The sequence below is a fragment of the Quercus lobata genome, chromosome 6 (assembly GCF_001633185.2).
Source record: "Quercus lobata isolate SW786 chromosome 6, ValleyOak3.0 Primary Assembly, whole genome shotgun sequence".
NCBI lineage: Eukaryota > Viridiplantae > Streptophyta > Magnoliopsida > Fagales > Fagaceae > Quercus > Quercus lobata.
The window spans coordinates 13,486,821-13,501,264 of NC_044909.1; the positions used below are offsets into that span (position 1 = coordinate 13,486,821).

General features: G+C 36.5%; 1 protein-coding gene across 2 annotated transcripts in view; it reads right to left on the bottom strand.

The window, feature by feature from the left end:
* The window catches only part of LOC115995017, a 71,604-nt gene that overhangs the window by 9,654 nt on the left and 47,506 nt on the right, over positions 1–14,444 (bottom strand). For both annotated transcript variants that reach the window (XM_031119416.1, XM_031119415.1), the window contains exons 39-52: positions 9,921–10,622; positions 9,479–9,797; positions 8,837–8,995; positions 8,572–8,735; positions 8,303–8,483; positions 7,962–8,231; positions 7,651–7,857; positions 5,846–5,900; positions 5,217–5,347; positions 4,177–5,124; positions 3,980–4,056; positions 1,506–1,959; positions 1,301–1,387; positions 25–180 (exon numbers count right to left, since the gene is read on the bottom strand). In XM_031119416.1, coding sequence (XP_030975276.1) covers positions 25–180; positions 1,301–1,387; positions 1,506–1,959; positions 3,980–4,056; positions 4,177–5,124; positions 5,217–5,347; positions 5,846–5,900; positions 7,651–7,857; positions 7,962–8,231; positions 8,303–8,483; positions 8,572–8,735; positions 8,837–8,995; positions 9,479–9,797; positions 9,921–10,622 — 3,910 coding nt within the window. The remainder of the gene's footprint in view (positions 1–24; positions 181–1,300; positions 1,388–1,505; positions 1,960–3,979; positions 4,057–4,176; positions 5,125–5,216; positions 5,348–5,845; positions 5,901–7,650; positions 7,858–7,961; positions 8,232–8,302; positions 8,484–8,571; positions 8,736–8,836; positions 8,996–9,478; positions 9,798–9,920; positions 10,623–14,444) is intronic.

Below are 14,444 nucleotides of genomic sequence, written 5' to 3' on the forward strand. Positions count from 1 at the left end.
AAAAGATGATTCTATTGAACAGACCTTCAAAAGTTCAACTTTGGCAGAAGACTGCCAGCCAAAGGGTTTTGGGGGATCAGAGGGATGAACCCATGCCACTGACTGAGAATCACATTGCTGCAGGCAGAGACTGCAACCAACCCTATTAATGAACAGGGTGTGTGGCTGAAAATGAACCACCTGAACATGAATGAATAAGCAATTGTTAATTACTGAGGAGCAAATAAACATTCACAATATATATAAATATAATATAGGGAACCTTTTTAAAGAAGAGTCCTTTGGACTTCCGTCTAGCATAAAACCTGCGGGCAAACAAACGCACTCTCTAGAACCAGTTGCTGGGTAATCTAGGGGCTTTCATCCCTGACGGGCTAAGTAGTCATTCACAAATTATCATAGCTTTACTACAATTAAAAATCCTATATACAACAGACCAGCGCATGAAAATTTTCTGTTGTCACCCTAAAGATTTAGATCTAAGGCCTTTGAGCATTTTGGGATTTCCGATTTCCCTATAAATCATATGATGCAGGGATTCTAAGGGGGCTGCTGTTTAGGCTTAGAATTGATTAAGGGAAATGAGAGTTGCTTAGAACAGCGAACAAGGTGTGACAAAACCTTCTTAAGAGAAATCCATCTCTTGAAAATAGCACTAGGCTAATCTATGTAATTGCATTCAAAAACTAATCACAAAGTAACTACAATGTGGTACTTATACTATTTGTTTGACATTGGAGCCTTCTAGATGCTTGACAAGTGTCTAAAACCTATTGGCTAATGCTTAAGCAATCATCTAACTAACTAACTAACTATTCACAAGAGGATTAGGATGCAACAACTTGAAATGCCCTGCATCATTATAGCCTCTTGTAACATGAATAATCAACAATTTTGGATTAATTTTTATCCTAAGATGTAGAGCTCTGTTTTAGGTATTTCAGAATATCACTTATTTTATTTATTGGTTAATTATTTTTTGGCCCAAAAACAATCATTTCACAGTTTATTTTAATTTTTTCATACAAGACCAGGCAATACAGTCTGCGTCTGGTAAGGTTGTACAGAACAGACCATTATAGTCTATAGCTGTGCATAATAGACCGGATAACCATTTAGGTTTTCTAAAAACCTGTACATATTGGCTGGTACAGGATGAGATTAACAACAGAAGATACACAACCACCGTGCAATTGAGTGAATTATTAAAAATTATAACATGATAGCAAATGTGAGATCTACATACTGCAATTAATCACAGAAAGAAAACCAAAAAACAAGTACCAAAATTTATTTCAACCTTTGTTCTGTCTGAGGTCATGTTCAGCACTGCTGAAAGCTTGAAGTACGATCCATCTGAATTGTATGCCTTGACTTCAACCCGTTCCTGAGGAGAAGTTTCAAAGTGTATCACATACTATGAAAAATTTCACACATAAGAGGATAAAAAACTATATCTGAAGTCATCATAATCTTGGGAATATTTAACTCTGTATCCAAGTCACCTTGTTTTCCAGCTCATGAAGAGAAATCCCAGGACTGTAAATTTCAGAATTACGAATGGCAACAGCAACGCCCACCCGTGAAGACAGACGTGCATCTTTGTTAGATGTAAATGATATAAGTCCTGTTCTGCTTGCATAGTCTTGTGGAGAAAGCATGCTAGGAACTGGAGTAGTATCTTCAATCACTTCAAGTACTTGAATATTTCTTCTTGGGCCAGAATGCCTCCTGTCCGTGGAGATTGTAGGATGTTTCAAGGCTATTTTTGCAGATTTAACCGCTCTGGAAAGTAACATAGAGTCTGCATCTGATTTCTCCAAAGGCTCCACTTCCACCACTCGATATGCTAAAGGCAGAGATGAATCATTAATAATCCAATATGGAACGTAAAACCTAATGGTTTTAGTAGCAGCACTTGTTCCTCCCAAGTCACGGTCAATGGTCACGCGCAATCTCCTGCACATAGGATAATTATCGACATCACACAGACCATACGAAAAGTTATTCTTCATTTTTTTTTTTTTAATTGGTTAATTACACATGCATCCACTAGGTCTTGAACCCACTACCTCACCCTCCATCCCATGAAGTAGCAATTGAGCTATAGTTCATTGGTATTCATCATTTTAAATATTACAAGAAAGTAATGTGTTCTATTCATCACCATGCAGATAATTTGTCTAAAATGGAGGAAAAAATTTGTTGACGAGGGCTACAAAATTTCACAAAAGTTCATATATATATTTTCGTTCTATTTCTTTTCCAACACCATCTAAAGCAACATCAAGGTCGTTCACTCTCTCAATGTCCCAAATTTATGTTTTCAAGATTCCTTGTTTGATTTGGGGTATTTGGCGTGAAGAAGCGCTAGAACTTCTAGGTGGTGTGAACGGACTATTTTAGAAGAGAAGCAGCAGTATTTTAAACATTGTTTTGAGTAGATGCTGATTTCAGGAACATACCCTTTTGCTGAGTATTTAGATGTTATGGATAATTTTAATCTTAGAGCTTAGCTGGGTCATTCATCTAGGATAACCCCTGTGTACTTGATGCAATAGTTTTTACATCAATCAAAATTTTACTTATAAAATATATATATATATATGCTTAAAAATCAGGTAGAGAAGCTGTTTTCTGTATAACAGCAAGAATTGAACTCAAATCAAGCTCGACCTCATCATCAAGCTAGATTACATATCCAAGCTTGGTTCATTTTCTTGTCGAAACAAGCTCAAGTTTGTTCATGAGTTAATTGACTAACTTATCCCCATATATAGTAAATACCACAATCAAAATTTTTTACCCCTTAACAAGCCTATGCTAATAATTAATAATTGAATTATAGAAATTGTTATTTGAGATAACCAAATAAAATTATTTTTATTTGTGAACTTATACAAATTAAATTCACCAACCCTGTACTGTTAAAAAATTATATGTAATCATTATCACGAAATGGTCTATTTAAATTATCAATAAATTATAAATAATAATTTGAAATATTATGAGCTTAACTACTAACTTAAACAACCCAATCTCAAGTCTATATAAGTATATTTTTATAAATGTATAAATAATAAAAATATTATATTATATACACTCAAATTGAACCTCAAGTCAATATAAGTATATTTGTTAAAAAAGCGAACATAAAATCAAGCGTTTTCCCATGCCAAGCCCAAGCTTTTTTGTTTATGAATGGCTCAGTTAATTCATAGCCCTAATACCATCACATCGCATAAATAAAGTACTTGTTCACAGAAGATTCATGTTTCATTTGTTTATTTCTTCCTTTCATTTGTTCAGAGAGAGAAAGAGAGAGAGAGAGAGTACATCCATAGAATGTAACAAGAACAGCTTTCAGAAGTGAAGTGAAACTTCCACACATTGCACAAAAAAGGAAGATGTCTATTCAAACAAGAGGTGTTGACAAAACATAAAGACCGAATCTGGTGACCAATACCTAGTGTCCCTAGGAATTCAAATGAGTGATAGCCAAGCCAGATTTTTGAACAACCAGGGTAAAAATGTTGAAATGTATGGCTTTGTGGAAGCCATAAGCAAAGCAATTAGTAATGTTTGCGTTTTCAAAAACCTATTGCTACAGAGGGGAGTAGATGTTTACATTGTATAGGTATAAAAGATCAATTAAGGATGAATCACCTTGAAACAGCAGAGGATCTAGAAAGAGAGGGCCCTCTTAGGTTGAAAAGGCACAACATTCAAATAAAAGAATCAAAGTGCTTTGGAGGTTTCAGTTAAGCCTATATTCATCCACATTTCTTGTAATGAAAAGTTTGATTTAGTCCTGACAAATAATTTGATATTGTACGTAACATAATTTATGCAAAGAGATTAACTTTAGTAGGATTTCTTAGCTCTGGAACTGCAATTAAGAAACTTAAGAACCAGAATGCAAAGAGTCGGCAAACCATTGTATAACAGGAAAAAAAAAGGTTCAATTGGAATCACAGACCTTTTACTTTTCTGGTGGACCATCCAGAAAGAGGAAACATGGTTACTGGAAGAAAGATCCAAAATAAGAATAGGGTCCTGCCAAAAGAATAAATAAAGGAAAAGGAAATAATAAGTATCAGAGGTAAATATTCCACGTATAGGAGTTTTTACATACAGAGAACAGTTGCAAGTATATATTTAGACTAAAGTTAATACCTTCTCCAGAACCCAACCACCCTGAACAAATAATGTAAGATATATAGATTTCTGAATATCTGCTGAATATATGTGTACACTCCTGCGTGAAGAGATTATACCATGTTGTCGCTCAACACAACTCCCTTCTTTTGTTTTTTCCCAGATTGTGAACTCAGCTGGACAAGGAAGTCGATTTTCCAACTTCAAAGGAGAATTAATAGATATTCTCCAATCATAAACAGGTGCATTTAGTTCAGTATGAAGAACCGAGGCATCTGCACCTACACTGAGCCAAAATTGTCTGCTTCCAGTGTTAGAACAACGCAGAAGTATATCCTTCTTCTCAAGTTGATTCAAATTGAATGTAAAATTGGGCATTTTAGTTTCCTGCTTTTGTCTATAGAGTGAACCTTGATCGATGCAGGGTTGGTCCTTTCCGTATGTATAACCAGAACCAACAGTGACTGCACAACCCCATGAGTAAGGGGGCTCAGGAAGATCAACACAAGGACGGACTAGTAAACACTCATCAGAATCCTTGGACGTACTTCTCCAAGGTAAAACAGCGGAAGCACCAGAAACTATGTTAAAACTACTTGTTCCTGAAGAGCGATTCTGACCATGAATTAAAGACACACGACATATGGAAATATCCAATTTAACATCTGTATCATTTACAACTGTTGCAAGACCCCTGAAAATTACGTGCTTCTTGCCATTTTTCATGACAACTTCCATAGCAAAAAAATCATTCTGTAATGATTTGGGGACCACTGACACTGGAAGCAATGACCGAATACATTCCCATTCATCCTCCGAGCTAAGCCCAACCCAAAATCCTATGTCTCTATCTTTAACATTCTCACTTTCTGCATCTGCTTTTAAGTTTGCAATAGTCTTCCTCTCAAAATAAGTTGTAGATGCCAATAGTAAGCCGTGGTCATGCATGTCTTCGACATTGTTTTGCTGGGCCAGCAAAAAGGAACAATGAAGCCAAAAATTATATCGGAGAAAATGAGTATCAGTAAGCATAAACGAAATGAAATAAAATAGCTCACCATTCTCCTTAAAGGATATGACACAAGATTCTGAGCATTATATGGTTGATTCAACATCCTCACTGAAGCTACCTTCTTCAACATGTTTGCACTATGTCCAACAGAAAAGGAAAGGGACCCAATGACTTCACCTGGTAACAAGACACCAATTATTATATTATATTAAATATAACTAAGAGGAAAATTCTGATGATTTTCCATAACAAGTGCAAAGTAGCGTAAAAGGTAGGGGGAAGAAAACCACGCCAAGACTTGATGCAACACTATCTAAAAACAGAACTCCAAATAAATTTCGACCCTTTCAAAGGTACCACATGAAAGAGATCACTCAAACAATACAGATTCTTGTTTCTATAATAAAGTGAACCTGAATCCCGTGAGAACATTTCAGAGGAAGCATGGTTGAAGATAAACACGTTGGTTTCCATAATCAATACAAGGTAAGGGTTATGCAAGGAGTAAGAATTCACTTGACCAATGAATGCCGCAGTAATCTTAAATTTAATAGAGAATGTGAAGCAGCCCAAGTGCAGAAATGAATAAAATCACAAAGTTTGAAACCATAGATGCCTTAGCAACTTTATTTGAAGAAATTCTAATCCAGAGGTTCATGGTCCAGTAACACATACCTTTTCCAGCTTTTGCTGCAAGGTTTGTCACCTCCACTTCCAACTTAGCTGGGGCCTGCATCATATACATGTTGGGATTCTTTTGAAAAGGTAGAATTGTAGGCAAGTTTACTAAAACTTCATCAAGAATTAAAAATACGAAAAAGTACAAATACAAACGTAGGGAGCATGTAATAAGTGTGGAAACAAAATAAATTTACAGAGATGCAGATGAACTTCTAAAACACCAAATTACATGCAAAAGTCAAATAACAACAGAAGTATGCTGTTCTATAAAACTGAAATGCCCATATGGGGATACATTTATGAAAATAATCTTGCAGTCAAAGAAGCACAAGGAAGCCTGTAAGAAATTTACCCCCAGAAAATTTTCAAATAAAGTTTGAAGAGGGGAGAGAGAGTAAAAAATAAATCTTGTATCATGATGTAGCAAAAAAATATAAGACAAAACAAAATCATACATTTCATGTAAGGAGTTCATAAGATACGGAATAAGAGAGAGAATGATGCAATGAGGAGAAAAAAAAACCTCTTCCAAAAGCAGGATTCCACAAAAAATCATTACAATAATTAATCTAAATTGCACCCTCCACTTTGGCTTATAGATACACTTCTGGATTAGCAAACCTTTTGACCAATGAACAGGTTGACATGTCCAAAAATCTGACTAAAATTAGATTGGCATGTCCACAATATCTGTCCAATAAAAAACAATGTATATCTACAGGTTTCTGTAATCCATTCTTGCTTGATAATTAAAGAATTCTCAAGACTAATTGCTTCATCAAGCCCTTCCAACAAACCCAAAACCTTGGAAATTTGCTCGACTCCATATCCCGCTAGTTTGAAGTAAAAAAGGAAAAATCACCTTCCTTTGATGGTCCAACTATATCCTCCAATACAAAGCTGTCCTAGGATAACAAGAGAATACCTAATATTCTTTTTGATAAGTAAAAAAATTATTGATGAGAAAGAACTACCTAGTGTATACTGGATGTAGACATAAGATAACTTCGAGAAAACAATGTATTACAAACAGAATCACAGAGAATCTATGAAATCTAAGATAGAAGACATTTTGTTCGGACTTGAAAAAAGAGAGGGTTCAACAAACCATGGAGGTTTCCACGTCCTCAAAAGTATGCTGATTCCTTCCTCTCCAGTCTCCACAGTATCCCCAATAGACATTGGGGACTAGGTTCAGACAAGAATTTTTTCAAACCAATATACCAAGCTGTCTTAGGCTAACAAGAGAGTGCTCAATATGATATACGTTTGGAGGACTTTGAAGGGCAAAGGTTTATAAACTGTGACACTAGTATGAAGATGCCTCAATCCAATCCAATCCAATCTAACAAAGAGGCAAAACGAGATTTTATTTATATAGTTATTTCATTTTAAAGATTGCAGCTCAAATGGCCCAAAGAGACAGTGAAAGATAAGCCTTGGCCAAACTAAAGAAAACATTCTAGTGCGCTAGATATTATGATAGATGCTTGCAACCAACACTTAATTTTCTGTATATTTCTATACCCACTGATTATAGTTTAGGTGCAATGTCTCCCTTCTAAGCCATCTAAATTGATAGCTCACAAGTGAAATAAGTTAATTCTAATAATAACATAAAAGCAAAAGAGAATAAGCATAGCACAAATTAAAGCTATCTCATAAGTTTTTTTTTTTTTTTTTTTTTTTTTGGGATAGGTAATAGAAGTTTTATTGACTAAAAAGTACACCGTGTTCATGATGGTCAACACACTGTACTTGAAACAAATAAAAACAAATCCAAGAGCAGAATAAGATACCTTTCGAGGAACTTCAAATATGAAAAGTTCATTCCACTTCACAGTGCCTGTATCAAGCTTATTGATTTTTGAAACTAAAGGCTTAACACATTTGGTCCTTGCACTCTGAGGAAAAAGCTTTTGTTGGTCTGTTGCCTGACTATCAATGACAAGGCGCAAAGCACAGAAAAAGTTATGGCTATTGCCATCATCAATGACAGGTAGACCCTGGAAAATATAGAAAAAGTTATTTTCTTTCAAGAGGCAATAGTGAATATGAAAAAATGAATATCTTGACTAAGAATTTCATAATCTTTAGCCAGATTTACAACCTTAGCTTCAAGAATCTGTACAGCTATATAATAACGTGTATCCCTCGAGTCATCCGCAACATTCAACCTGTCTGAAAACCTTGGAGGTGGAATCCAAACAGAAGCACTGTCACCATGACATATCTGGTCAACTTTATCTGAATTTTGCTCAACTTTTTTCAGATAAATATCACACCCAAGTTTATTTTCTAAAATCACAGTCTGAAAATCATCTTCATCCAATGCAGAAAAAGTAGGATCTTCTCCATGTCTCTGATGATCACCAGCTTCCTGCAAAGATAGTGAGCTAGTAAAGCATTGAAAAAATCTTCTTAATATGAAAATCAGCTCAAGATCAAGACCTCATTTAGCTTTGTTGCTTTCTTTTCAAGTTCTAATTGCCTTCTCCATGAAAGAATGCTCCCTACAAAAGTCTCAAGATTTGCAGCACTGACATTTATGTTCAGCATATTTGTAGCAGCAACACGCACTCTCTTCCCAAGTTTTGATGGTTGGTGTATATTGGTATCATAAGTTTCAAACCTTAAAAAAGGTGAAGTAAAATAACATTAATCAAGGGCTAAGAGATTTAAAATTTATAAAAGGAATCAAAAGGCAAACCAAATTTTACTTAAATATTCCATCAAATGGCTCAATCAGGGGCTCCCAGGCTTCTAATTGTGCGTTGAAGGCCGATGAGGCAATAGAGCAAATCAGAACTGCATTCATTGCCTCTAGTTGACCGTGTGTTGCAAGCTTGATATTGGTGATTGTTGTGTCAAATAGTGGTGTCATCTGAAACGGTTAAAATGTATCATAATAAATACATAGATTAGAAGAAACGGAAACAACTTAAACATCAGAATCTAGGTGTTCAGGTCATTTAAAAAACAAACCATTCCACACATGCTGTCAAGAATGGTCAAAGAGAAACGTCTTAGCTTCAATTCAGCAGTTATGTTCTCCTGGGCCTTTGGCTTCACTGAATCACCAATGGTGTAAGCCAAACGACTTGATGGTTTTTTCAGATCAGCACGAGCAAGAAAAGTACAGGCCTACAGAAACAAAAGACTACTATAAACATTATAATTTCCCTCTCTAAGTAAAAGTTTAAAATGAACAATAAGCTATACAGATAACATTGGATCTTATCATCCTTATCCAAAAGTGAAAAGAAAAATCTAAATATAAATAAAAGAAATAGTTAGAAGTATGTAGTGAAATAATTAAATTATCAGTAATTTAACATGGTATCAAAGCAAGAGGTCCTGAGTTCAATCCCTGTTTCCTCCACTCTACCTCCCATTTAAAATCCCACGTATTAGGCCTCACCTATTAAAAGGGAGTCTGAGCCCACACATGAGGGAAAGCGTTAGAAATATATGGTTAAATGATCCTTTTGGGAGAATCGGTAATTTAACATGAACATTTGAGGAAGGAGAGAGAAGTTCAAGATTTACAATTATCATCAAATAGGGAAGCCAAAAAAATCTAGACAACAAGATCAGCGTCCTGGATCAATGAGAATTCATTTTAACCTGATTTTCAACTTTCCAAATGCTCCAGCTTTGAGATGATTTTGAACTTGAAGATCTTGAAATGGGATCGTCAAGAATATTAGCTTGGCTAACAAGATCCATTCTGGGGCAGCAAAATAAATCCAGGCGAGGTGCTTCATCTATTCTGGAGACTACACATCCTAGAGAAGCATAACCAGGAGGAGCAATTGGGTACCAGAAGAAAATGTCATCAAAACCTTTTCCCGTGATATGGGCAACTCTAGTAAACTGCACAGGCTTTGCAGAGATTTCAGGACTATTGGCCTTGAATATTATGCCCAAAGCAGGTGGTTCTAAGCTGAAAGGGATAAAATTTAACTAGACATTGTAAATAGGAACTCATAAAGAGATTAACAGAAATATAGATTAAAAATAACTAAAATATACTATAAAGAAAATTTGCAAGATAGAAAGGTCTCACCCTTCAGTAATGCAGTCACCCAGTATGGCATAACCTGGACGTGCAATAGGTCGCCATATTGAGACTGGACGCCGGAGGTCACTACCCTTGTCCCACCAGATTCGTTCGAAGTTGGGGATTGCAATATAACAATTAGTTGCTTTTGAAATTGATCTAACAATGTCCCATCCAGATGAATTTGCACTCTGTTCATTTGTTTGACTTCTGTAGCCATGATGATCAGTCAAATCTGAGGCTAACTCTTCAGGGGCAGAATGATGCCGATTTGGGTTTACAAGAAGATGATTCAGGTCAAAACTTTTTTCTTTGGTAGGGCATTCAGCTGAAGGATGGGCAAAATATGATCCAACAACATTGTCTAGACGCCAGATGCTAAATCCATTTATGAAACAAGAATTTGAAGGGGCACTAAGTATACATTCTAAACTCATTGTTGATGTGACTAGGTCCGAACGTATACAATAGACAACATGATTTGGTGGCGGCTGGTTTCCTATATTTACTACACACCCCAATGCTGTGTATCCAGGCGGTGCAACAGGCATCCAAAGAGAGCAATCACTATCAAGATCAGAATGGCCTTTACCTCTATCAAATCCTTGAATACCAGATAACAAACCAATGAGATTGAAACCAATGGGCTTCCTCACACGCCCATATGTATTACTCACCGCCACCACTGCTTGTGAAGGAGGAATTGGCCTGAACATATTATGACAAACCAAATTTATCAAAACATAGCATCTAAAATATATATACATCCACATTAAGTCCACAACCAAGCTATCATACTCACCCCACCACCCCCCCCCCCTAAAAAAAATACAACAAATTTCAAAGTCCTCTTTCCTGATATGTTTGTCCTGGTCCACTAAGCATTACAATTTCACCCATATTTGAGGGGGCTGAATGAGAAGGATAAGAGGCTCCAAATTAGGAATCTTATTAGAATATGACGGGTTGATGTCATTTGCCTACAGGAGACAAAGATGGAGCTTATCACTATGGGTTTAATTAGAAATCTTTGGGGTTGTCAACACATTGATTGGGTTTATTTGAGTTCAATAGGTGCTTCAAGTGGGATTTTGGTTATGTGCAATAGGAGAGTGGTGGAGAAGTTAGAAGAAGCTGTAGGTCAATTTTTGGTGTCCTGCAGATTTAGAATATGGGGAATAATTTTGAATGGGCGTTTACCTGTGTATTTTGTCCTAATGTGGATAGGGAGAAAAGGCTGATGTGGGAGGAATTGGCGGGTCTCTATAGTTGGTGAAATTTGCCTCCGTGTGCGGGTGGTGATTTCAATGCTGTTTGCTTTTCTTTCGCTTTTCTTCTGAACGTTTGGGGGCTGAAAACTTCACTCAATTTAAGCACAATTTTTCAGATTTCATTTCCATTAACGGGTTAATGGATATCCCTTTGGAGGGTGGTAATTATTACTTGGTCCAATTCCTTGACTAGATCTAGGATAGATCGTTTTCCCTTTTCACCTGAGTGGTAAGAACACTATCCAAATATCCATAAAAAAACGGCTTGTTAGGGTCTAATCAGACCACTTCCTGATTTCTTTGGAGGTGGAAATATTCATAAGGGACGAAGGCCTTTTCGTTTCGAGGACATGTGGCTTTAGGTGGATGGTTTTGTGGGGAAGGTGAAGAATTGGAGGGACTCTTATCATTTTTATGGAACTCCTAGTTACGGGCTAGCTATAAAGTTGAAAGTTCTCAAGGAAGATTTAAAGAAGTGGAATGAAACAAAGTTCAGAAATATAACCATTAAGAGAATGAATTTGTGGAATGATTTGAATTCCTTGGATTCTAAAGAGGAAAGGTTTTCTTTATCTGCTGATGAGAAGCTTGAAAAAGAGAGGATTCGCATGGAAATAGAGAAGACCTCCTTATTGGAAGAAATTAGGTGGCAACAAAAATTGAGGGTGCTATGTTTAAGGGCCCGGATGGCAATACAAATTTTTTTCACCGAATGGCTAATTCTAATAGAGGAAATAATAGTATTGGCAGCCTCAAGATTGAGGGAGTGTTGACATCAGATCAGGAAGTTATTGACAATGGGATTATTAAGTTTGATAAGATCCTCTACATGGAAGATAGGGTCCATCGCATCAAAGATCCTCTACATGGAAGATAGGGTCCATAGCCCCCACCCGGATTTTTCCCAGGAATTCTGAGGATAGGGCTGACTGGTTGGAGTGACATTTTGATGAAGCAGAGATTTTGGGGTGGTCAAGGATTTTAATGGAGATAAAGCTCCTTGACCCAACGGTTTCCCTATGGATTTTTGACTTGTTGGGCCATTCTATTAAAACGGATATTTTGGAAATCTTTTAGTATTTTTTTGATAATGCTTAGTTTGAGAAAAGTTTGAATGCCACTTTCATTTCCTTAATTCCTAAAAAATTTGATGTAGTTGAGGTAAGCGATTTTTGGCTTATTAGTTTGATTGGGGGGTGTATAAAATTATTGCTAAAGTTTTAGCTAACAAACTAAAAATGGTGCTTGGGGACATTATTTATGAATCTCAAAATGCATTGTTAAAGACATGCAGATTTCAAATTCCATTCTTATTGCCAATGAATGCTTGGATAGTAGGCTGAAAACAAAAGTTTCTAGGGTGTTGTGTAAGTTGGATGTAGAGAAGGCAATATGATCATGTGAACTAGGGCTTCCTCATTTATACGTTAGATCGTTGTACTTTTCCTAAAAAATGGAGAAGGTGGGTTTCTTTCTGCATCTCTATGGTCAAATTTTCTATTCTTATTAATGGAGCTCCTTGTGGGTTTTTTGAGAGCTCTAGGGCATAAGATAGGGTGATCCGTAATCCCCTTTATTGTTTGTCATTGTTATGAAAGCATTTAGTAAAAAATGTTGGATAAGGCAGCGAAGGATGGTCTCATGTTTGGAGTTAGTTTGGGTCCCGTGAGTAATTCCTTTCAGGTTACCTAACTTCTCTTCGCCGATAATACCTTGGTTTTATGTGATGCTGAACTTGGTCAGATTCTACTTCTCAGGTTGGTGTTTTTTTGGATTGAAGTAGTATCTGGACTGAAAATTAACATGGGAAAGTTAGAATTAGCCCCTGTGGGTGTGGTTCCAAATATAGCAAATTTCGTAGATGTGCTAGGGTGAAAGAAAGGCTCATTCCCAATGAAATATTTAGGTCTTCCTTTGGGTACAAATTTCAAAGATAGTTCCATTTGGAACCCTATTATTAAGAAGATGGAGAGGCAATTAGTAGGATGGAAACGGTTGTATCTTTCAAAAGGAAGTAAAGTTACTTTAATTAAGAGTACTTTATCTTATCTAACAACTTATTTCCTATCTTTTTCCTATCCTGGTAGAAGTTGCAAACCATATTGAACAACTTTGACAAAACTTTCTTTGGAGTGGTTTAAACTCACCTGGTGAAATGGGCTATGGTTTGTGCTCCTCTTCAATCAAGAGGCTTGGCTATTAGAAGTTTGAGAAGTTTCAATAAAGCGCTGTTCGGAGATTTGGGAATGAGAAACAAGCTTTGTAGAGGAGAGTGATAGGGATTAAGTATGGTTGTGAAAGGGAAGGTTGGTACTCTCTTCCCATAACCGGTCCTAATGAAGTGAGTTTGTGGAAGTCTATTAGTCGTGATTGGCCTTCTTTATCTCATCACATCCAGTTTGAAATTGGGGTTGGGCCTACTGTTAAATTCTGGCAGGATGTTTGGCATGGGGTCACCCCTTTGAGAAGCTTCTATCCAAAATTATTCACTATAAGTCAAAGTAAGGAGGTTAATGTGGCTGATCTGATGAAATTCCCAAATGGTGTTCGCTTTTGGGATTTAAATTTTGTAAGAGCCATCCAGAATTGGGAATTGAAGTCTTTATCCACTTTCATGGATAGTATTCACGGAGTCTCTTTGAGGGGAGTTGGGAAAGATAAGATTTGTTGGATGCCTGCTAACAAGAGAGATTTTTAGGTTCATTCGTTTTACCAGATATTGACTAAAATATTAGACCAGTCCTTTACTTGGGAGACTATTTGGAAGCCCAAGATCCCTCCTAAAGTTGCTTTTTTTGTTTGGACTGTAACTTTGGGGAATTTTTTCACAATTCATACTCTTTAGAAGCAAAAAATTTGGATTTTAGATTGGTGTTGTATGTGTAAAAGAAATGGGGGGAATCAATAGATCATCTCCTTATCCATTGTCCCATTGCTTTTGACCTGTGGTCTATTGTGTTCACCTTGTTTCGCACTCATTGAGTTATGCCAATGATGGTGGTTGAGCTTTTGGCTTGTTGGCAAGGACAGTTTGGGCGCCATTGGAATGGTGCTATTTGGATGGTGGTCCCTCATTGTTTGATGAGGCACATTTGGCAGGAGAGAAATAACCGGCACTTTTAAGGATTTTGAAAATGTAGTTCCAGATCTTAAAATTTTCTTCTTTAAGATTCTTTTGGACTAGGTTGCAGTGTTAGACTTTTGTTCTATTTTTTCAGTCCATAATTTAATGGACACTTGTACTTTAGGCACTTGACTG